A 23,212-nucleotide genomic window follows, 5' to 3' on the forward strand; every position below is an offset into this window, starting at 1 on the left:
GAATTTACAAGTGTCTGGTGGGATGAGGGCAAAAGAGCAGCTTTTAAACTTAATTGGATGACACAGTAACATGATGCTCATGTAAGACTCTGGAAGTAAAAATGTACAACTTAACAAGATCAGGGAGCAAACAAAAAATATAGGAGTAGGTGTAAAACATAAAGCTCACATTGGCAGGAATGTCTCAAGAGCCCCCATGAGTCCCTGCTAAAAATCTAAAAACATGATGAGACTTGTTTTTCTTTAGTACTGTAGATTACTTAGCCTATTGCGATAATGGACAATAACAGCAGCATGTAAAAGGGCAGCTGATACTTGTGAAAAATAAAACCCATGTCTGAAGATATTTGCAGATATTCACGGCCCCTATTTAAGTCAGATAATCAGGCACAAGATAATGTCAACAATAAGACTGGTGTTTAATGGTGCGAGTCTTAATTCCATTTTCCAAAGTCGTGATATTCAGCTATTATAGTTATGTGTGTGATACTAGGGAAGCCATGTAAAACCAATATAAAGAGTGAAATGCCTTAATTATACCACCTATTCATGTTAAATCAAATACACCCCAGTGACCCAGCTCTACAACCAAAGGCTATTTTCCTAAAGTAGAAAACTCATCTAAGGAAAAACCGATGAACACTGGATCTATCATGACCTCGTAGCAGACACAGCAATGATAGCAAGTTTTCATGTACAGTAACTCGTTTCACTGTATGCAGCAAGATGTTCGCACAAGCAGCTGCAACTTGTAGCATCTCTTTAGAGATATAAAGTACTTTGTGTTTTACTTTGAGGTTTTATGGAGGGTTACTGAGGTTAAGTTACGCAGCATTTCTTGGTAATGTGTTTTTGTGCTGCAGTCTGTTCAGTGTCAGTTTTTGTAATGTTACACAGTTTTTCTTCCATTCATTTCAAATAAACTGTTGCTGCTGCAGTAAATGTAAAATGCATGATGTATTTTATTGGTTACGAGTAAAGATAAAACAAAACTTACAACAGTCTACAGGCTGTGAGGCTGGAAGCTGACAGCCAGCATTTCAACAGACATACAGCATGACGAAGATATAATGTCAGTTGGGCAGCAAAGCATTGGACAGATCAAAACTTTCTTGGGGCCGTGAATATCTGCACAAAATGTCAGTAATTAATTTGTCAGCTGTTGAGATTTTTCTGTCTGGACCACACTGATCCCTAAAAAGCCAAGATGTCACTTTCATGAACTGGTTGTAAACACAATTACATAAAATTTGATAAGTGTATTCTAATGGTTATGCAATCTTTTAACACAGATTGTAGTTACGAACCCTCCTGCCTTTAGGTCCTCTGATGCCAGTAGATCCCCGTGAACCAGGAGGCCCCTGCATGTGTGTGAAAAGAACATTCTTGGAGTTTGCCTGTACCAAACTGTGTAAAAGAAGATGCAAGGGACAGCAGGTCTCATTCTTATCTTATGAGCAGTGGGAAGTTAAAGACTGAAACACAGACAACACTATTAGAACAGACATAAGACATTATTCATTTTACCAGGACACAACTCTTTAGTGTTTTTGTATGATGTTAATTATCAAAGGCTGCATATAAGTGCCTTTACAGAAGTTAGACAAAAGCAACACGGCATTGTTGTAGTTGGAGTTGATCAGAAGTGTAACAAAACAGGACTTTAAAATCAGAGACGGCACTGAAACCTTGTTACTAAAGCTGGTATTACATATCAGACAAGGTTCAGTCACTTAGACGACAGACCAGGCTGTTGTAGTCTGTGACTCATAAAACTCCGATAATGATGATAGTAAACTTACTGGGATCCCTTCCGGTCCAGGTAGCCCCGTCTCTCCAGGTATTCCAGTGTGACCCTGATGGATACAACATTACTCAAATGATATCGACATGATTTATCTTGAAGTAGTTCTCAGAAAAATCGAAAAGCCCTAATCATTTGCCTAATAGTTTGAATCTGTCTCTCCAAACATATCACACCCCATCCCTTACATATGCAGAATTGAACGCCCCCCAGGTACGAGAGATGGGGTCCAGACTTACTCCTTACCATCGGCCCCGGTTCACCTGGAGGCCCGGGAACGCCCGTCTTCCCTCGATCCCCCTGAGGAACCACAAGCCACATTTAGTGAAGCACAGGCCGGGAAGCGACAAATGATCTTCATTAGTTAATTCAATTAGTATGTCTAATGATACAAAAGAAAAAAAAAAAAAAATCCCATCCAATAGCCATTTACAATTTTACAGAGCCTAAAGTGATGACTGGTTTAGTGTTAACAACAGTCCAAAACTCAAATATATTTAGTTTGCAATTACATAATATAGAGAAAAGCACAATCTATTGACTTTAAACAGTGGTCAGTGTATTTTCTGTTCATTGACTAATGGCAAAACCCTTTCGGCACCTTTCATGAGCCACTTCAACATTTTAACAGATTTAAATGGAACAAGTTGTGATACAAGCAAAGTATGACAAAATGAGACCATGCTTACCTTTTCTCCAGCGATACCCATCTCCCCAACAGGCCCAATGAAACCAGGCAGCCCCTGCAGGAGAGCAAACATGCCATCTTAATTGTCTCTTACTCTCTTAGATCTTTGAACTTCTATTTCTCATAATAGGCCGCTCAGCTCTGGGGCTCCGACAAAACAGACACACATTGAGCATCAAACAGAAATCAGCAGAAAGAGGGAGAAAAGGCTTTACCCTCTCGCCAAGCTTTCCGACCTCGCCAGTTATCCCGGTCTCACCCTACAGCAAAGTAGCCAATTAGCATATCACAAACTTATTCATGCCTTTCGTTTTTAGTTCAATTCAGTTGAAATGTGCTTAGAGGCCAGTTCCCCCGTGGTAACAAAGAATTAACATCTCATTTACACATATTCAGATGATACATTATCATAAAAGAGAACCAGCGAAAGAATGTTCAGTTAAGGATGACAGCGGTTCGGTGGTGAATGTGAGACTGTTAGGTCTGACCTTGAGTCCATCTGGGCCTGTCAGTCCAGGGAACCCCTGCCTCCCAGGCCTGCCCTGAACAGAAAGCAAAAACGACAGAGAGAAGTATACTGAAGCTCCACACGGCAAACAATACAGCTCCTGTGAAAGGTGCAGTCTGTCCCTTAAGAGGCCGCAGCACAAAACACACCAACAACTGATGCCAAAATAACAACATCACTTTAAGAAACCTAATGATCCAGGAAACAAAGCTGTTTCCAGCATCAAAGGCTTCTTATTGCTCACTAAAGTCTTTGGGTCATTTGTGTTTGTTTTCAGTAATCACTTGTGGGTTACACTTCTGGGAGAGACTGAAGACAACCACTGCAAAAATAGAGACTTTCATTCCAAAAGGCTTTTCTATTGTTTGGCCTTGGACGACTCCAAACAAACACCTTTTTGGACATAGTCGCTGTGGACTTTTATTTATACTGCAAAACAGCTCAAAGCCATCCTATTTGTCTCTTATTAAGTCCTAAGTTTGGCTTGCATGCCCTCTTTTTCAACTATGTTCTATTACACTGATAAAACAATATAAAACTACATATGATGAAGATATTTGAAACTTAATTAAATAGCTTGAACTGCAAGTTTGACCTTTTGAATATGTACTACTGTATTGAATTGTGATTTTTTTTGTTTTGTTTTGTTTTAATGAAGATGTTCATCTATCTCATAAATCAAATGAATCAATGATCACATACAATTAAATTTGATAAACAACTCTCCATTTTAGGGTAACATTTGCTTTTGTTTGTGATTGCGTGTGTGTTTAAGACAGAAAAGAACATAGCAATTTGCTGGACCAGTCTGGTAATATGAGTACGCAGCGTCCAATAGGAAGTCTTTCAAAACAGCCTCAGAACAATAGAGAGATCCGTCAGCCAAAAGACTTACTATCCATCACTGCTCTGAATTATTCCTCCAAAGCTAAGTTTAGGCAGAGACACATGCGCCATGTGTGCGTAGTGATTATTGTGGTTTTGTGTGGATCCTCAAAGTTAATGGTTTATTGTGTTTTCTAACTCGTCTCAAGTTGCAGGGCTCATCCAATCAGCACTCACCTCGAGTCCGGCTGGTCCAACTGGCCCAACTGGTCCCTCATCCCCCTAACAAGACAAAAAAAACATCTCCAAAGGTAAAGAGGAGAAACAGTTCTTGTATCTATAACTCATTTTCAAAACATATTGAGTGAACCCCACCTGAAGTCCAGGTGTTCCTCTTGGACCTGGCAAACCTCTTGTCCCTTGCTTCCCCTGTCGATGAAACACTGAGGGTGAAGTCTTACTTTATTTCTCTGAGGAGAACTGAGTTAATGTCACTCCACTAACCTTCGGTCCTTCAAGGCCATTTATTCCTGGTGGGCCAATGTCACCTGGAAAGCCCTGTGAAAATAACAGGAAATGAACTTTCTTCAGAGTAGCTTACTTTGAGCACACAGCATTGTACAGAGGTATGAAAGAGTTAGCCAAAATGTATTATGCTTGTAAATATAACCAAGTCCTACCTCTAGGCCAGGAGGACCAGGTGAACCATCAGGACCCTTTTCACCAGGTTTGCCCTAGGAAATATCACAAAATAGTTTGTACATCATGTAGCTTGCACAAAAGCACTCCAATATAACCTTAAAAAGAAAGAAATTGGCTTCGTAGCACCTGTAAAAAAATGCATATCCTTCAATACACGTTAATGGAAATTAAATTGTCATAAAGCTCTGCATCAAATCCCCCAAAACAACTGGAGCTCAGGTGATATCCTAATAGGAGGAATGAGAACAGCTGCTATCATTGCTGCAAGGTGCAGAAATCACGCAGCAGATTAAGCAAGCAGGCAACTGGGTTTTTTCCGTGCGAAAATCTCAAATCAGATCAGAGAGCACTGACGATATTAAGGACACTTTCAATCACGAGTGCCAACTGTGGAAGATGGATTAGTTTTAAGTCGGAGAGTATTCGCACTGGAGATTTGCCTGTGTCCTGCTCTTCGAGGGGTTGTTTGTGCCTGATTAGACCAAAACTCTTCTACAAAACTCTTCTATTGCTTTTGTATCTGTTTGAAACTTTACACCCATTTTTTTCTTCAAGCGCAGTAGCATTTCTATTTTGAGTGCATCTGAAGACTCACTGGACCTCTTGAACCCACCACTACGCTTTCAGAACAAAATTCTTATCTGAGGCTGAAAAAGGAGAAACTTCCTTCACCACAAACCGCACAAGCAACCAAAACAACCTGCACCATTTCTATATGAAGTTATACTGTGCAGTGTAGACATGAACTGCACTATCACTCGTCAAAGATTAGACGTGCATTTTAATTAATGACATCAAAACTCTGCATTGATTGTGGGAACTGTATCGCAGAGCTTCAGATAGATTCTAACTTAGTATAGAATCAATTATGGCGTATGGCATTTTCACGACAGAAACTCTACATGTGTAATCAACAATGGATATTTACATATAAATCAACAGATGATGATGACGATGATTATGATTATGTTATTGTTTCAACTCTTTCACTGCTGGTACTCAGTGTTTGAATGGGGGAAAAGAAAATACCTGAGGCCCACAGTTTCCACGAGGACCTGGCGACCCAGGTGAGCCACGGATACCCTGTAACATAAAGCAAAAGCATCAACAAGACAAACAAGTTAAACCACATACAGTACTGTGCAAAGGCTTTTGGTACTTTAGTTTTTTTAGATTATCATTAATGTAACACCATCTAGGAGGGCACCTTACTTTTAATGCCTAAAATGTGCTACATGGAAATAGTAAATGGACTTTACTTAAACAGCACAAATAGAGTGCAGTGCAAAGCACCATCCAACAGGTCTCATTAAGCCACGCACACAAACCGATGGTGGCTGAGATGATACATAAGAAGCTCGTTTAATCAGAGGTAATCTGGAGTTTAATGTCTTGCTAAATCAGACATGGATGCAGATTGATGCAGATACAGGAAGCCAAAAATCGAACCGATCTCATTATTTATGGATGATCCACTGTATCACCTGAGCTCAGACACCTACCTTGTCCCCTTGATATCCACTCTCCCCCTGCTCTCCTGGTAAGCCATCGTCCCCCTGAGAAAACACAGACACAAAACAAAATGACCTGAATGTTAACAAAACAAATAAACAATCAACAACTCCTGCACCAGGAGTGCTGAGTAACACGCGTACTCATTATAGCTTTGCGTTACATTTTTAGCAATTCTGTGGTTTGTCACCGCTGGCATTCTTGTATATAGGAGGTTATAGTTTGAGAAAGACATATGCAGATCACCTTATCACCTTTCAGTCCTGGTTCCCCTGGATTTCCAGGTACACCCTTAAAAAAAAACAAAAAAACATGATAAATGATTAAACAAGATTAACGAGCAGTTCTGGTGTTTCCCTGTTTACTACAGTTTATATACACTGTACACTGTAATTACTGTCAACACCAATCACATATAAACATGAGTTTAATCACTTCTTGTTGGCATTCAGTATTCATTATATTGAAAACCACACATCATTTACCTTGAGTCCTGGTGGTCCTGGTAAGCCCATGATGCCAACGGGGCCCATGTCTCCCTGCAAACAACACCATAAACAAAACACATACTGATACATGTGTTTGACAAGTGCTACTATTACACTCGGGCAGGAAATTTCCAGATTTTTAGTATTATTATTTGAGACGTTGAACATCTTTTCATTGAATCAAAGGCAGCTAACCAAACAAAATAGTTGAATAATTGACAATGATGCCATCTTTTGGCACTGTGTGCACTTGACAGTCTTTTGGGTGCATTTTGGTCAGCAGCAAAATGTTTTAAATCCATGGTCGGTGTTCATAATACATAAAACAAAAGATGTGGAAGAATAGCATAGTAATGAATCAAATTTGTTCATTCAGAACTTTACAAAACAGTGGTTTCAAGCTACTATCCATAATAAAGAAGAGATGAAAAGAGACAAAGGAACTAAAGTGCAGAAACCACAAAACATAAATGAATAAAATCGGTCAGAAGTATAGAAGAACACTCACAATGAGGCCGGTGACTCCACATGGACCAGGAGCCCCCAGTTCCCCCTGAGGGGAGGGCGAGAAGAAAAAACAAGAGATAAAGAAAAGACACAACACGAGCACAGCCAGGTGGGGGCATAGAGCTGTAGGATCACTATAAAAGATACAATATGTTTCTTTATTTTGTTTGTAGAGGAGTGTTTCCTCCACTGATAGCCTGAGTTGAGTTTTTCTCCACTAAGTTTAGAACAGAGAGTGAGAGACTTGGCACTTGACACACAGAGCAGCTTGTTGTCCAAATGATCTAGCCCACAGCCACATGCCATGCCTACATCCTCTCCAAGCTACGCATCCAATGGAGAGACGGATGACACACAGCTCAGTGTGGCCTTCCTGTTGCCTCCTCTCCTTCTGAATGAAAGGAGACGAATTCAGCCAAATGGAACATCCCCGCTTCCCTCTGGAGGGAGAGGAAATGAAGCCTGGACGAGACTCTTGGAGGTCAGCCAATCTCAATCTCACACTGTCCCTGCCAATCACGAGCGGTGAGGGTCAAACTAAAGAAAGAGGAGCGCTGCGGGAAACTGCTGATGCTGCCCTCATATCAGTATGGATTATGATGGCTGAGTGAGTTACTGAATGACTGAGAGGATTTGGCTCAAAATCACTCTTCTGTAAGAATCAAATGTTCCTGCCATGAAACAATATGCAAGCAAGCTCTGAATCTGTTACTCTGCATTTTTCAGAAATAGGGTACAAGTGTGTCTGGATGTACATTAAACAACTTCAAGTTATACAGTCGCATTTTTCTTCTTGTTTAATTAGTCATCTGCAAATGGTATAATAATTTTATGTAAAGCACATGATGCTTCATTTTTATGAGTGTGATCTGGTGAAATCTCCGTCAGGTGTAGTTTAGACTTTAGGGACATACAGGAGGACTTCCATTGTGACAATACTGATTAATGTGTGCAGAAATCTACATCCTTTCACTTACTGGGTTTCCATCAGGGCCAGGAGGTCCCCTCTCTCCAAAGTCACCAGGAAACCCCTGAGCACACACACAAACAGCATGGTCATATAACCTGAGGGAGGAAGAGACTGGTTTTATCATGTCCACATGGTCAAAATGCCCATTTTCATGCTGGATGTTAGAAATTGCATGATTTCTTTCAGTGAAATTATTACACCAAACACAGGGGATCAACTAAGTGTTTCCCAAAACAGAAGTTTGCAGAGTAAAGCCAAGTAAATCCCATCAAATGCGCTCGCAGCACTTTCATTCCTGGGAGACCGTCAGGAAATTCCACGGCTGAGTGTTTCCAAACGACGAGTGTCTGCGTGTGCACGCGCTGGCAGGGAGTGCTCAGCAGCCCGCGAACCAAACCCCGAGGACTTGCCTAAATGGCTGAATAAAGCTGCTTGGCCCAGGAACTGCTGACTGTGCCCTTTTTTCTGCTTGGTGCTCGTAATTCCATTATAGGATAGAACAAGAGGCGTGATGAAGCCGCGAGGCCACACGCTCATCGTGTGCTTGTCAACATGCCAAAGTCAACAAGTAACCCACCGCACATCACGGCTCAGCTCTCGCCTATAGAGGGCGAGTGCTATGGCTGGGCAAATGATAAATGGCAGAGGAGCGCAGAGATGTCTCGCATTCTCTGTCTGCAGACAGCGAGGGAAAAAAATTAAGTATGAAGAGCACAAGAGATGGCAGAGATAAGACTGTTTGTGCGGCAAACTGCTTCTCAAACGTGGATAAAGTAATAAGAAGTAATTGGTGCAACATGAAGCCCAGAGGAAATGTGGAAAAACTTGCTTCTTTCCAAAAATGTCAATAACTGAACTGAGGTTGATCAGAAACACATGCAAGTCTTTGTTCTGATATTGACAAAAACTTTCACTGAGGCTGCCGAGACCCTTTTTATTATGGGATCTGTCCAGTGGAAGTGCTGCCACACTGTTCTGAACAAAATATAAAGTTCACTATACAACTGTTACAGGAAAAGGAGAGTGATTAGATGTTGTTTTAAGTTGTTTTAGACTTGAAAACATGTAAATCACACGTATTCCTACTGAATCAAACACGCCAACTCTTTTTCTCGTCTGTCTCTGCTGTGCTGTGCTGCTTTACTGCTGAGTCAGGACATTAAAATAAACTTCTAACACAAAGTCACTGACCTCACTTTTCACCACAGAGGGAGAGAAAGGGCTTACTCATGACACGGGTATTACAAACATGCTTTTTAACCGCAGTGTTTGTCACTGGCCATTTCTGCATAGTAATATTAAAAAGTCATGTACAACCAGACTGGGCCTGGGAAAATTTAGGATTTATACAAGTGGTTATGTGCTGTATTACAACTTTCCATGTAAGCCATGAAAGGATGGGGAATGTACTCGCAGGCGCCAATGACGATAGACGTCCCTGGTCTGTGGGTAGAGGATCCAGAGGGCCAAACCCACAACTGACACATCACATCATATCCGTTTGAAGCAAAACAAGCACAGTAATAAGCACACTGTTCAACAGACAGAGTTTCCTAATCAACTTCAACCACAGAAAATGTATTAAATGGAGATCGGAAATTTATAGATAACGACCACATTTGTCAATTCCCTCTCTTTAATATCATGAATTTCAGATGTTAAAAAGGAAATTGAGTCAGAATATATATATAATCTGCAATCAAATGAATATTTACATTTATAAAACATTCAGTAATACTACTGTGACCATATGCTTCCCCTTAGAAAGTAACAGTCCCTGCAGTTATCCCCAGCACCGCTGTGCCAGAGACTTTATTTCTTTTTCACATAAGACCAGGAAGGGTTTGACTGGACTCAGGTTTCTGTCAGCGTAATGGTCATTTAATGTTCTTTAAAGTAGTTCTGCACTCCAGTAAGAGCCAATAAATCACAAACACCGTTTGGCTCAATTCACAATGTTGTCTGAGAAGTATGTTGAGAGAAAACTTTACCGGCCTACCCATCTTGCCCTTCTTCCCATGAACGCCAGGAATTCCCTGGAAACAGGAAAGAAAACAGTGGAGACACAGAGAGAGAGAAATGGACAAGGAGCGTAAAGAGAGATAAACGTGTATTACTTTCAAACACAGAAATTATTAGACGATAATACCATTGATCATAGTTCACGTGAAATTTGGATGCTTCTTTAACACCAAAAAAATAAAAGGATTTGATAGAGTGAAAACAGAAAAACTTAATTTGTTAGATCTCTACCACCAGTGGAGAAAAAATATAAACAGAGTTTCAAAGTTAATTCTTCAGCTTGGCATCAAAAATTGACCAAAACATTTCAAATGATCCATTCAACAGCTCTGATGGCGCTTTTGATAGTGTCACATCAATATCTTCAGTGAGAAGATCTCAGAAAAAAAAAATTTAAATTTGAGCGTTTACAATTGCATGACAAGTGGGAAAATTTGATGACCAACAATGCATTATAATCAGAATAAAGAAGCAGCTAATAAATGGATCCTGAGCAGAAATGTTGGATCAAATTACCAGACTGACAAACACACTGGAGGACCCACAATGCCATTTGGCTAGTGGGGCTAAAAATAATTTAAAAAAAAAAAGAACATTTCAGAATGCTTGGTAATAGGTTCCTAAGATATTTAGTCCCATTGTTTCAATCTGTTCTGGAGGTTCATGGAAATATAAATCTTCTACTGCACCTCTCCATGATTCAGGACAGGAGATGTATTATGTTGTGGGATTTGATCCATGGGAGCTTGTGCTACTTTAGGCTTAGAAAAGTGATTTGGTGAAGTGTGCCCCGGGTGTCTCATTATTTCAAGAAGGAAATCTCTTCCTATTTCATCATTTTGGAACGTGGACAGTCATAATGCAACCTGGTGGGCATTTGCTCTCGTCGCCACTAATACTCACTCTCTCGCCATCAGGACCAGGAAAGCCAAAAAGCCCAGGGACGCCAATGTGACCCTGGAGAGATGAATACAAGATGGAGCGGAGGAACAAATAAGGCAGAGATAAATGGAAAACCAAAGGGTGGATAAGTAAGCCACGATGAGACAAAGATGATGGACACTGTGTAGAACTGTTAGATAACAACAACACTAACACGTTTAAAAATCTCTATAAAGACTTCAGCAGTGATGGTTTGATCTGTTACTGTACTGAAAGGTGTTTGTTACAGCGGATGGAGTCTTGAAGAGCCAAGCCTTGAGGCAAGTGTATATGCCCATGGACTGCATGGTGCTGGCTTCCACGATGTAGTCCAAGGGCACATACCCTCACGTCAGGGATCTCTGAAGGTCTGTGGGCCAAACCTGCTCCCAGTGGAAAAGGACATATTCAATGAGACGCTTACATCTGAATACATTGTGGTTACACACCGCAGCAGGGCAATGAAGTTTTATGATATTTGGCTAGCAATAACAAGAACAGCAATGCCCCAGCAATAGTTTAAATATACAAACAAAACCATCTGTCATTATGATCTTGGAGTTAAGAAGGACAGACGAGTGGCGTTTATGACGCTGGCCTTTTTATGTCCCCACACTGGTTAGGTAATTCATTTAGCAGGCATTTCACAGCTCATTTAAGAAAGTGAAAGTTCAGCAGCGTTATTATACAGAGAGGAAACGTCCTCTGCTCCCCTGTGGCCGTTTGTGGAAGCTGAGGGTGCATGACCAGAATATGAAATTCACAAAATAGAGGAAGTATTTGGTCAGAAGGTGAGATATACAGTGTTTAATTCCAAAGCAACATTGCAAAACCAGATGAAACCTACTAGGTTAAACATTCTGCATGTACTAAAACGAATAAATCTACTTACCCTGACTCCTTTTGGCCCCATTTTTCCTACAGGCCCAGGTAAACCCTAAATGTAATCGATGACAACACATATTTGTGTGGTTACAAACAGCAGGAGAACTTCATTGCTGTTGCTGTGCGAGTACTATTTTGGTAAATCAAAAGCTTTGATTTCTAACCAGGTTAAAAATTCTTACCATTTGATAATAACCACCAACTTTAGATGCAGATTTTTGTGTCCTTTTTCAAATTTCCAATTACCATCGTAGCTGACATTTGCGGTGTTAATACTTCAACAGCATTCACATACATTTCTCAAAGACACTGATAGCTAAATTCACCAGCGCAGAAAATCTCTCCTTGCAACCATAAAGATCATCTCGCAGCTCGGGAGAATTCCCCGCAGCAAAAGTGCAGCATCCTGACACAAACATACAACCCTGGTGATTCACAGCCTACAGATGGTAGGGGGTGCTAAAACCTAATCCATCACACACCACTAAGTGTCTATAGGGATCAGACTTCTGATATACTAAGTGCACTAAAGCACAGAGGCGAACACAGAGACCTGAGCCTGAACTCTGCGTTATCTTAAACATCCGGGGATCGAAGGTGAACGAACAATCATCCAGCTGTTTGTAGAGTTAAGCTAAGAGAAAACCGATTTTAAATGCAGAGAAACCCCAAAACTCCCCAGCTTTGACTTCTCAAGTTAAACACTTGTTCTAGGGGCAAAGAATCACCCTCACAGTGTGGAAGGACAGAGGAAGCTTATTTGGACCCGGGGAGCAGCGGCATTAGTCACACTTTTATTACCTTTTCTTTCTTCGGGGTAGTGTTTACTATGGAAACCTTTTGACATTGTATTTCCTCGCTACACGAGGGGCATCCATCGTTGAAATTCCACCAGAGGTGACATTCAACCCTTTTTATGGGGCTTTTTCCCCTTCATTCAGCTGCTACTAACTTTTTATTTGGATTTAGCAAATTAAGTTGTTTTTTTTAGGCTGATGCCAGTGGCTGAGATTTCTTTGTTTGTTTACCAGCATCCAATATCTTTAAACTGAATTATTTCCTGGCTTCAGAACACAGATGAATTCAGTAGTCCACTATAGTTTCTGTAATAGCCATCATTGTGTCAGTAAATACAAATTACTAGAGGAAATTTGATTTATTAAAAATGGCCCAAATCCCCCCAACATTTAAAAAAAAGCTCAGTTCACAATAGCGATGATGTCTCAGCTCCCATTTATTGCTTTATCTATTGTGTATGTGTGTGTGTGTGTGTGTGTGTGTGTGTGTGTGTGTGTGGCCCTGCTCAATCAGCACCGCAACACTAGATTTACTGCACCTGCCTGCCAGGATAGCCTTTGGCCCCCGGGCTTCCATCATCTCCCCGTTCACCCTGTGGAGACAAAGACAGCACAGAAATCAGCAGGAAAGGAGGGCTGGAGACTAAAGGTGGGAAAAAGGGGAGAAGAGAGGACTGAAAGATGGAGGAAGGACGCAGTATTCTTCAGGAAAAAAAATCCTCTTCTTATATTCACACATGGTTTCTGTTGTAGCCTCCCTGATTACAGTAATAGGAAGACAGTAATCAAAACCGAGAGCGAGTAGTGTATTTATGCAGCAACTGTCAATTACTTCTACAGAAGAATTTCAATCTTTTCAATAAAGACCTTTTGTTCGGTTGAGTCAGTGGAACCTTACGAAAGAGGCGCCACTGCAGACATCGCCACTCAAACTATTCAATTAATCCAACAGTAAGTGCTGTAATAATGCGGTTGAGCCACATGCTGTTAAGACTACTGGGAGAACAGTTTTGCCTTCGTATATTTATCCTCATCAATGCACAGTTTACTGCATGAGTCATTCCCTCCTTGTGGTTAAAACCAAACCAAATGCATCCCTCCGAGAGGAATGTTTAATTCTACATGTATGGGAAGAGTAAAGCAGGATTAGTTAGTGAAAGCATGCAAGAAATTACAGGCTGTTCATGCAGTATACTTGAAGCCAACCATGTTCATTGCACATTGGCAACAGTTATGTCTCTGTTCTTTCAGTTTCCTGGGAAAGCCAGATAATTAATATGTGAAGCAAGACCAAAGTAATAATAGATCATTACAAATGATCATGAATCAGAAAAACAGTAGTCATAGTAGCAGCTGCATTAGTTGTAGTAGTAATAGAAGCAATAGCTATGATGGCAATATACAGTGTTGGGGGCCCATTTATTAGGTACACAGCCTGTACATTCTAATGCAGTGCTGCTATCTATCGTTATGGGGCTGTTATTGTTCTGTTCTTGGCGAATGTCAATTTACTCAGTACCGTATCCAAGTATAGTATATTGAGTCAGTGTCACATACTGGCTCGCCTAGACGTGAAAAGTAAGGTCGCTTAGGTTTAGTCACAAAAACCACGTAGTGCTAGTTTTAGCACAAAAACTACTTCACATCACTTCTTCAAACTCAAACCGCGATCTACTGGGTGAAAGTCCTGGGTTTTAATCATCCAACCACCACTTTTGAAATACAAATGTCAAAATGACCTTAGTCACATGACCTCCTTCGTTGACCCACATTGTACGTGCATGTGCGTACACGAGGCACTGACACAGTATCCTTTAGTGGACTAATGGGAGTACTACATGCTTTGGCGTGACACCAGGCTTAATGAGATGACCGTTAAATGAGGTTGTCCATTGACCTACAATATTCCTGAAACAGTATCCCACATGCAGAATAATATAATGCAGTCCATTAAAATCCCTTTACGGACTCATTAAAAGTTAATGGCAGTGTCAGCATAAAATTACAGATATCATAAAAGTGAACCTTAAAGCTGAGCAGTTGTATTGGATTGCACTAGACTGCACTGCTGCAGCTAATAAACAGGACACGGAGTAGAAGTGAGAAATATTGTACAACAAAAGGTTATGATTGCAAAATAAGCCCAACAAGGGAAATGCACACAAGTGCTGCTATACACATTTCTACTAACAGCAGTTAAGGTTTTAAATGCAAAGTTTATGAAAGCTATGCGATTCCACTGAACTACAGATGGGGACAGTAAAATGTCAAACACATGGCAAGCGCCAGCAAAAGCAGAGATAGACTGCTAGCCTGATACCCACAATGCCTTTTAGTAAAAAAAAAAAAAAAAAAAAAAGTGAATATGTTTGTAAGAACTCCTCAATTCCTTCATATTAACAGTTAATCAGGAGTGTCTGCACTAATTTTGAAATAATATGTTCTTAGCAAAAGATGTCACCTGGTATCTTTAATAGACCAGAAAAGAACCAAATAAACTGCACTAACTAAAGCAAAAGGTCTCACATAAATACTATTTGCCAAAAACATCACAGTTTAAACACATCTGCATGTTGAACATTTTAGTGCATTCTCTTTAGAGATTACTAGAAGCTTTTTTTTTTTCCCCCTTCACTGTGACACAGCACATTCTTCTAAGAGATATTAGACGGGATTTGAACTCAGGAAGGAGGGAGAGGAGGAGGAAGAGGAATGACCTAGGGGTGTTCAAAACTATTTAACCCACTTGTACCTCTGCCAAATATGTCTTATTGTTTCCCGCCAAGATGAAGAAGAACGACTAGTGTCTCTACTCCCTAAGAGTCGAGACACCACCGCTGCTACTTTTTAACAGCCCAAAGTCTCTTTGATAATGTTTTCTCTCTGTCACTCCCTTCCTCTCTGGTGTTTTGTAACTATAAATGGAAAGACGTGCTGGAAGCTTACAGGAACTGTGTGTAGACACTTAGCTCTTCCATTTGACAAGTAAACATACACTGACATACAGCTAAAACAGTGCAGCCATCAGACAGACAAACAGAATGCATTGGATTCAATTAGCATGGTAACACTTCAAAAGACACGGAGAAAAGATTATATTTCATATCACACAGTAGAGGAAATGTTTGATATACAGCACTGTGTAAATGTTATCAGCACAAACAGTAAAGCGAGCGAGCTCAAAGAAATGAATGAATCAATGTTTTTTAAGTTATCAACTAAATTTCATACAAAATGCAGTAAACATTTAAAAAAAAAAAAAAAAAAAAACACATGAAATCAATATTTGGTGAAACCAGCTCCAGTTCTCTGGATACACAGTTTTCAAGATATTTGGCAGGGAGGTTGTTGTTCTTCAGGGCTTGCCAGAGTTCTTCTGTGGATTTAGGCTGTCTCAGTATCTCCTGTCTTTTCCTCTGATCACAATGTCATAAGTGCCTCAAACTTTTCTCAGTATTGTACATCACACTGTAGCCATGCTTGTGGTAAAACAAAAAGTACTCACAGGTTCACCTGGGAGACCAGCAGGACCAGGATGTCCTTTCTGTCCCTGTTGATAGACAAACAAGGAGTTCAGATTTTTGCATCTCCAACGACAAGTCTAAGTGAAAACACTGTTGCATATCTTATATCCATTCTCATCACAGAACAACAGGGAAGTACAGTGATAAAGGATGCACTTTGGAGAAAGATTATGCTGCTCTTGGATAGAAAATATTAATGGTCATTGGTCAAATTCAATTACATTTTTGTTGCTCAAGAATTTATCACCTTGTGTTCATATTAGTCGACACTACAGGGGGCTGAAATTATGCTGAAGGATTTTCCAACTGCTTCTGTCTGAGAGAACTTGACTTTGTTTCTTTATAAAAAAAAAATTCAATAGAATAACTTAATAAAATCTTGGAAGGCTTTAAAAGACTCCACAGCAAAAGCAAACTTAATAGCTGTGAAACTAATAAAACACTTATCAGCAGGGCTGGCTGGTTAACTCTGAATAAAGCGCGTCTTTCCGATTTCTACGCAAGAACAATGCCGTTTTTATTTATTGCTGCAGCACAGCTGCTTGGTTTTGTGTTTGTCTGATCTCTTCCACCACTGCACTCTGACAATATAATTCAGAAGCATCTTGCACTAATTAAACCAGTAATCCAATTAGGCAGCAGCACGTGAAACCCAAAAGGGTAATTAACGGTCACCTTCATGCCTTGTGATCTCAAATGAACATGCCAGCTGCTTACAAAATGTATTAATCTTTTCACAATCAAGGCCCACAGTAGTGCAGATAGAGTCATGTGAAGTGATCTCTAAGGAAGAACAAGTCTACCCTCTCAAGTGTGAAGTCATTAGCTACCAGCTGTCTTGGACTGTCAACAGCAGAACGAGTAAACTACAGGCAGAGGGCTGAAAAAAAATAGTATCATTGTAAACAAGTCACTATCAAGAGATCCAGACAAAGCAGACTCAAACCTGCAGCCACTGTACATGAGAATTCAAAACACATTTGGTAGAACTGATGAGAAGCAACGTCACTGAGTTTATGCAAGACTAACAGACAGTCATAAAGGAAAATTGAACACAATATTAGAAATTGTAACAGGATTGGACTAATTTTAATACCGTGATTGGCCTCTTCTTTGTGCTGATATTCAGTTTTATTTTCAGGTGGAAAAAGGGATGCCAAAGTCTCTTCTTACATCTAAAATGTTCACTTTAAATTCCCCTCAAAGGAATAGTTTGACATTTTAATTATTGCATGTTGTTACTGTGAAGTCTGTCCGTTAAATAAGAAACTACAGCAGGAGCTTCCCTTCTCACAAAGTCTGCAAACTGTTATGCTAAACTATGATAACCACCTCTTGGATTGTAGGTTCATATTTAATGGAAATACAGTAGAGAGTGGTATCAATTTAACTTTTTGTAAGAAAGTCAATAAAAAAATAAAATAAAAAAAAAAACTGTTCCTCCTCTAATATTTCCCTTTTATTTCAAAGTTTGAAAATAAAATATTACAAACTGTGTTACAATATAAAACACCATGCAGTTGTGTATATGTGTTTTTCAAAAGACCACTGAAGCTGTCTGGTGTTTCCAATCCATAAAATATTCAAACCTACACTATGATTTCAAAGTGGGAATATTGTGTAGACAATGTCTTGTGAATCATTCAACACACGTTTTGCTGTAATGGAGCCCAACATGTTTGGGGGTTTTGGAAACTTTGGACTCTTGATTAGAAGTGAAAATGAAGTTTTGTGGGTTTGAAAATGGTTTAGCTTCACAATGTGAGTTAATATTGATGGGCCCACTGGTCGGTCAGGCAGGAGTCAGGGGTTGAAGCAGAGTGAGACTGACAGGCCTGGATCTTACTGGCGTGCTCACAATGCGTATTGATAAAAAGGCCAATATCAGTCCGGTGCATCATCTCAAAAGAGAAAGTACTTTAACAACATGTAAGTGGAGCATTTCAGACAATATATCACAACTAAATGAACTGAGACTGAAGTCTGTGATGTCATCATAATGCAAAAACAGACCCATTAACAGACAGATAAACCTCAGAGATGAAAAACATTCATGAGCTAATCTTTTACTAATAGTCAGAGCTGGATCCTGAGTCCAATAAGAAAGAAAGAAACACACTGAAAGGCAACTATTTGTTACGATTCATTTTCTGTCTCATCTCCTGCAGCATTTGGTCACAGATTGAAGCCAGATGCCGTCCACTGGCCACAGTAAATCTCTCAGACTCAGCTATACTCTGGCTCCGTCAACTTCCTGATTATTTGTCTATTTATCTGCACACAGGCAACATTTTGCTGCAAGTTGGAAATAGTTGTTAGTATTTTTTTGTAGTAGATTTTTCTCCTGGGGGAGGCACAGAATTGCTGCCACGAAAGGACAATAGAATGAGTCTGGGCGCTCCAGCACAGCCTGTCGAGCTGAGTACAGTAACAAGACTTCATCAGATCCTAGTACATGACTAGATCGTGTACGAAATGTCAGACGGCATGTCAGGTGAAACGATGGCTCTTGATTTAAAATAAATACAGGAAAATGTGGTGTAACTTGATCACTCACTCTGACAGTTATTTGTGTTCATAGGACTGGTGTCGATGTTGAAGTCAAGCCAAAAGTAGGAAAAAGAAGTGTGTGTGCTTGTGTATCTTCATGTGTACCGGATATGGACAAAAAAAAAAAAAAAAAAAAAAATGTGGGCAACTTCAACAGTTCTGTAAATCCATTGTTTGACACAAAGATGGCAAAGGATCACATTCTCCATTAGTTCTCCATCAGTTTTAATTAGTGTAACTAACACCAGATCAACCCTGCAGCCAACAGGCAGAGTGGAGCAGCAGTGGTGTCTCCCCTGCTTAAAGATGCACACTGTACTTAAAATTAAAATACATTGTTCTTTCCACAGATTTTTATTTTCATTATAACACAAAAACTTCCCTGGCAAGCCTCACACTTCTTTCATGGACAAATCAGACTCAGCAAATAAAGGAACGAGAGTGTTATTGTACGAAGTTAAAGAGTAGGAAGGAAAAATCTGGAGGACTGCACACCTAATAAAAAGTTGAGCGTTATTCCAGTGTGCCATGATCAGAGCTGGCTGTGTGGAAGGCCCACTGGTCCAGAATTACCGATACTCCCCACAGTGTTTCAGTATGACACACACACACACACACACACACACACACACACACACACACACACACACACGACTCCCTTCTAACTTTACAGTGCAGACCGCTGACTGACTCCCAAGCAACCTTCCCATTACATCTTTACACATTTCCCACAGTGAGGAAAGGCTTTTTTTTGGCAGGAAGCCAGCGACCGGGCAGAAAACTCAGCGAAAAGGGTCCATCAAGCTGCGGCAGGTCATAGTTTTACTGGCTGGTTAGACTGACAAGAGAACGAGCCTCTTGCTTCATCCGTTGCAGGTGATGGAATTTCAATGTAATTTCATTACAAGTGTGCTAGAAAGAGTTTTGGCCCCCAGTGCCAGAATATGATTTAAAAAAAAATTAATCTAGAGAGAGTCAAGAACAGCTGCAAATAATGAGATGTCTGGTGGCTTTCAGCAGAGCCATGCTGATTGCCCTGTTTTTTTATTAACTGGACACAAACTGCATTTTAATACTTTGTATGGCTGTCAGCAGTTACTTGCGCAGACACGAGTCTGTTAATATGAACACAGACTCGCAACAGAGGGAAACACAATCCCACCTGGACTGATCAGAAGAACAAGAAAAAGGGATCCATTACAACCGCTTCACCTCTGTAAAGATCCACAATTACCATAAATCAGCAGGAAAATGATCCAATTTTTCCCACGAGTCCTTGTTCCATGAGTCATGAGACGAGAAGTTGTCTTGATTTTTTAAGTTGGAGTCCTCCTCACACTAAAATAAGGAACCTTGAATAGGCCAGATGGTTTTTCACAGTAAGCGCAGTCTGATTACATAACTAACTGCTGGAGCTCCTGCCAAGGCATTATGCACTCAAACTGTCCCAAATGAGGACATGGGTGTGTGCGAGTGTGTACACGCGTCTCAGTGAGAAATAAAGTTGCTTACAAAGGTTGTCTCACATTGTACATGAATCATCTTCTAATTAGCATGACTGCAGCATCCTCATCCTGACCTTGCTGTGAACTTTTACTGTACTGAAGCACAGTTTTTGCTTCTTTCTAACTTTCTGACAGCAGCCCCCAAAAGCAGGAGTGTGATCACAAACTGTCAAGTGTAATTTAAAAGAAACTTCTTCCATAAGCCGCCCTGCAAACATTTCAAACTATCTGAACACCATATTAATTCCTCATTTATATCACAGAGATTGCCAGCCACTATGCAAGTAGGGTGGGTCCGCCTGTATGAAAATCTCATAAGCCTTTTTGAATTTCGTACATTCGGGTTTCAGGAGAGTTTTTGTGTCTGACAATGTTTTAAAAATTGTTTCCAAGGTTTATTCCCCAGCTAAAAAAGGGAATCTGCTGTAAATGGAAATGAAGTGCACACTGACACCCTCCCCGATGATGAGGTAGAGGAGGACATAACTGTTAGTAAGAATGGTGAAGAGTTTGTGAGGCCTGCTGTTTGGTGGAAACAGCCACTGCTTCAGACAGCAAGCAATCTTCTATCGGCTAGGTCCGATCTTAGGAATGAAAACACTGTGAAATTGTGGCAGACACAACCTGCCACACTAATCAACAGTGGCACAGTAAAGAGTCTCAAACCAGGATTAAATGGCAAGGCTGGTGAGTTTTCTTTATTCTCAACAAATCCCATGAAAAATACTAAATCCAACAATAAACTGATCGTCGTACAAGTCTTAATCCGTCATCATAATGCTGCAGTACATTTTCACTAATGCACCAAATGTGTATTCATCTGCAAAATAATACATAAACTAAAATATATCCAAACAAATGTAGCTTTTACTCTTGTTTGGGTAACAAATATTGTGCCGAGCTGTTAGAAGGAAATAACTGTGCTTTAAAAAAAAAAAAAAAGATTACGTTTAAAGATTTGCATATTCAGTAGGAACTAATGGGCTTACTGAGAGCAGCAGACATGGAAAAGAAGTCAGGGAGATAGCCTGCAACATTCCTGCTTTTGGTTTTTTGTTGTTTTGTTTCATAATAGTTCATTCTGCACATGAATAAAGGATAAACATATTGATTAAAAAGTACTGCAGTCATGAAAAACTCTTCAGTTTAAACAAACTACATGTAAAACCAAGTGAGTCAGTGACAGTTTACGATCTGATTTTCACACTATGCATAGAAGGAAATCTCAACAGGCTCTGGGCCACTTGAGATGTGTAATTACTGCGAGGGGCTTGGGAAAAGGCCAAGGCTGAAATGCACCAGGCCAGGGAGAAAACCGTCTGCTGCGAACCATCACTCTCTGTCAGGATAACCCGGCACACAAGCATGCACAGAAAGTCAAATAGCGTAGATCATGAGGAGGACCAGATCTCAGAAGTAACCCACATTCAGAACCTGTTCTACTTTTAACAAGAACTGCTCTCCAACCAGGGAAGAACATAACGTTTGAGGAAAGCACGTAAAACTTCTCACCCAGTAACTTTTGTTTTCCCATAAATGCCTTCAATGCAATCGAGGCCTGTGATTTGGATGATTGAACAGCCCTGATATTCAAACCTTTACTATTACCACTCACAGGGGAGCCAGAACACAGGTGTGCTCCCTGACGCCTGCATTGTGTTAGGCTGCTTTCCAAACAAGAGCGTAAACATTCATGTTTGGCTCGGCGCTCTAAACAGTGCGATTTGACAGATTCAGCCTTCAAAGGCCGTTAATAGGGTCGAGCGTACATTAGAATTACTGATCCTCAATAACCTGAACTCCACCGCTCCAGTCACTCATTCATTATGTGTCTGAAAACAGTGCGAGGATGGAAAAAGAGCAGACGCCACTCTCACAACATGAGCCGTCACACATATAGGACAGAGTGCGTCTGCTACTTCCTAGTTGATTTACACACTAACAAACAAACAGTTTCCGTTTGTGAGCTTTTTTTTTTTTACCTTTCGTCCATCTTGTCCAGGCAGTCCAGGAGGTCCCACGACACCAGGCTCTCCCTGAAATGACAAATTAGGTCACATTCAAAGTACCAACATATTTACGTGAGTGTGTCTGTTAGTAATCAAGTTTTATGGAAGGAAAGATGATACATTATGCATACTTTCAGTCCTTTCGGGGCTTGACCAGGGGACAGTCCAGGATCTCCTTTTTGTCCCTGGAACATAAAAATAAAAAGCATATTCTTCTTTAGGCTTTAGAGAAACTTTCCCTCCAGCACGCACAACACACGTTGGAGTCTACAGCAGCGTTTCCTGCAGCATTCCCATTTCACGAGGCAGAGGAGCTCGCAGTTTATGGTACATTTACATTATCAGAGATTAATGAGTTCATCGTTTTTATTGGTGAGTCGAGTGGTTGTATTTACACAACCGTGCAGTCCATTTATGCTCTCCTGTGACTCGGTTTATACCAAGCCAGCGAGAAGTGATGGGGAGTGACCGTGTACATTCTTCTCCCTTTTTGGGCAGTGGGAGTCGCGTCTGTAAACTCTGGGTCAGCATTCACTGTCCAATCTAACTTGTAAAAGAGAGGCCCGGTAGTCTGCGCAATTATAATGCAAGAGATCCAAAGAGTAATAGATCGTTTCCTGTGTCAGTGCTTATCGTATAAAGACACCAGTATATGAATAAAAACAACAGCTGTTATCAACTCTGACACATTTCTTTGATAAATTGAAGTTTGGCTGTGGTTACAAATCATCCTGTATTGTGAAGCACTTCAATGCAATCCTGCAGCTAAAGCCTGTACAAGAGCTTCTAAAGGAGTTTTGGGGGTCAGTTTTTCCAAACCTCTCACTGTGAATAGCAACAGCACATTAGCAGTTCAGCATCGATGGAAACACATCAAAAGAATGCATTTTATTTGACTCGGCTTTTGGTGCAAGTAACACAAAACTCGCCATCTACAGCGCATTTAAACCTGCATGTTCGTGACAGCTACAACTTGGCATTGAGCAAGTTTTTGT

General features: G+C 40.4%; 1 protein-coding gene across 2 annotated transcripts in view; it reads right to left on the reverse strand.

Moving 5' to 3' along the window:
- Positions 1–23,212, reverse strand: part of col27a1b (collagen, type XXVII, alpha 1b) — a 62,371-nt gene that overhangs the window by 21,008 nt on the left and 18,151 nt on the right. The window contains exons 6-28 of one of the 2 annotated variants that reach the window (XM_069178317.1): positions 22,349–22,402; positions 22,191–22,244; positions 16,135–16,179; positions 13,169–13,222; positions 11,840–11,884; positions 10,930–10,983; positions 9,996–10,040; positions 8,012–8,065; positions 7,036–7,080; positions 6,525–6,578; positions 6,286–6,330; positions 6,030–6,083; positions 5,557–5,610; positions 4,506–4,559; positions 4,330–4,383; positions 4,201–4,254; positions 4,063–4,107; positions 2,981–3,034; positions 2,708–2,752; positions 2,494–2,547; positions 2,051–2,104; positions 1,803–1,856; positions 1,308–1,361 (exon numbers count right to left, since the gene is read on the reverse strand). In XM_069178317.1, the coding sequence (XP_069034418.1) occupies positions 1,308–1,361; positions 1,803–1,856; positions 2,051–2,104; positions 2,494–2,547; positions 2,708–2,752; positions 2,981–3,034; positions 4,063–4,107; positions 4,201–4,254; positions 4,330–4,383; positions 4,506–4,559; positions 5,557–5,610; positions 6,030–6,083; positions 6,286–6,330; positions 6,525–6,578; positions 7,036–7,080; positions 8,012–8,065; positions 9,996–10,040; positions 10,930–10,983; positions 11,840–11,884; positions 13,169–13,222; positions 16,135–16,179; positions 22,191–22,244; positions 22,349–22,402 (1,179 nt within the window). Of the gene's footprint in view, positions 1–1,307; positions 1,362–1,802; positions 1,857–2,050; positions 2,105–2,493; positions 2,548–2,707; positions 2,753–2,980; positions 3,035–4,062; positions 4,108–4,200; positions 4,255–4,329; positions 4,384–4,505; positions 4,560–5,556; positions 5,611–6,029; positions 6,084–6,285; positions 6,331–6,524; positions 6,579–7,035; positions 7,081–8,011; positions 8,066–9,995; positions 10,041–10,929; positions 10,984–11,839; positions 11,885–13,168; positions 13,223–16,134; positions 16,180–22,190; positions 22,245–22,348; positions 22,403–23,212 lie in introns of those variants that run through there. The other variant, XM_069178318.1, reaches the window with a different exon arrangement.

The sequence above is a fragment of the Embiotoca jacksoni genome, unplaced genomic scaffold (assembly GCF_022577435.1).
Source record: "Embiotoca jacksoni isolate LCO1_2020_lvr unplaced genomic scaffold, fEmbJac1.0.p SCAF_8, whole genome shotgun sequence".
NCBI classification, from domain to species: Eukaryota; Metazoa; Chordata; class Actinopteri; family Embiotocidae; genus Embiotoca; species Embiotoca jacksoni.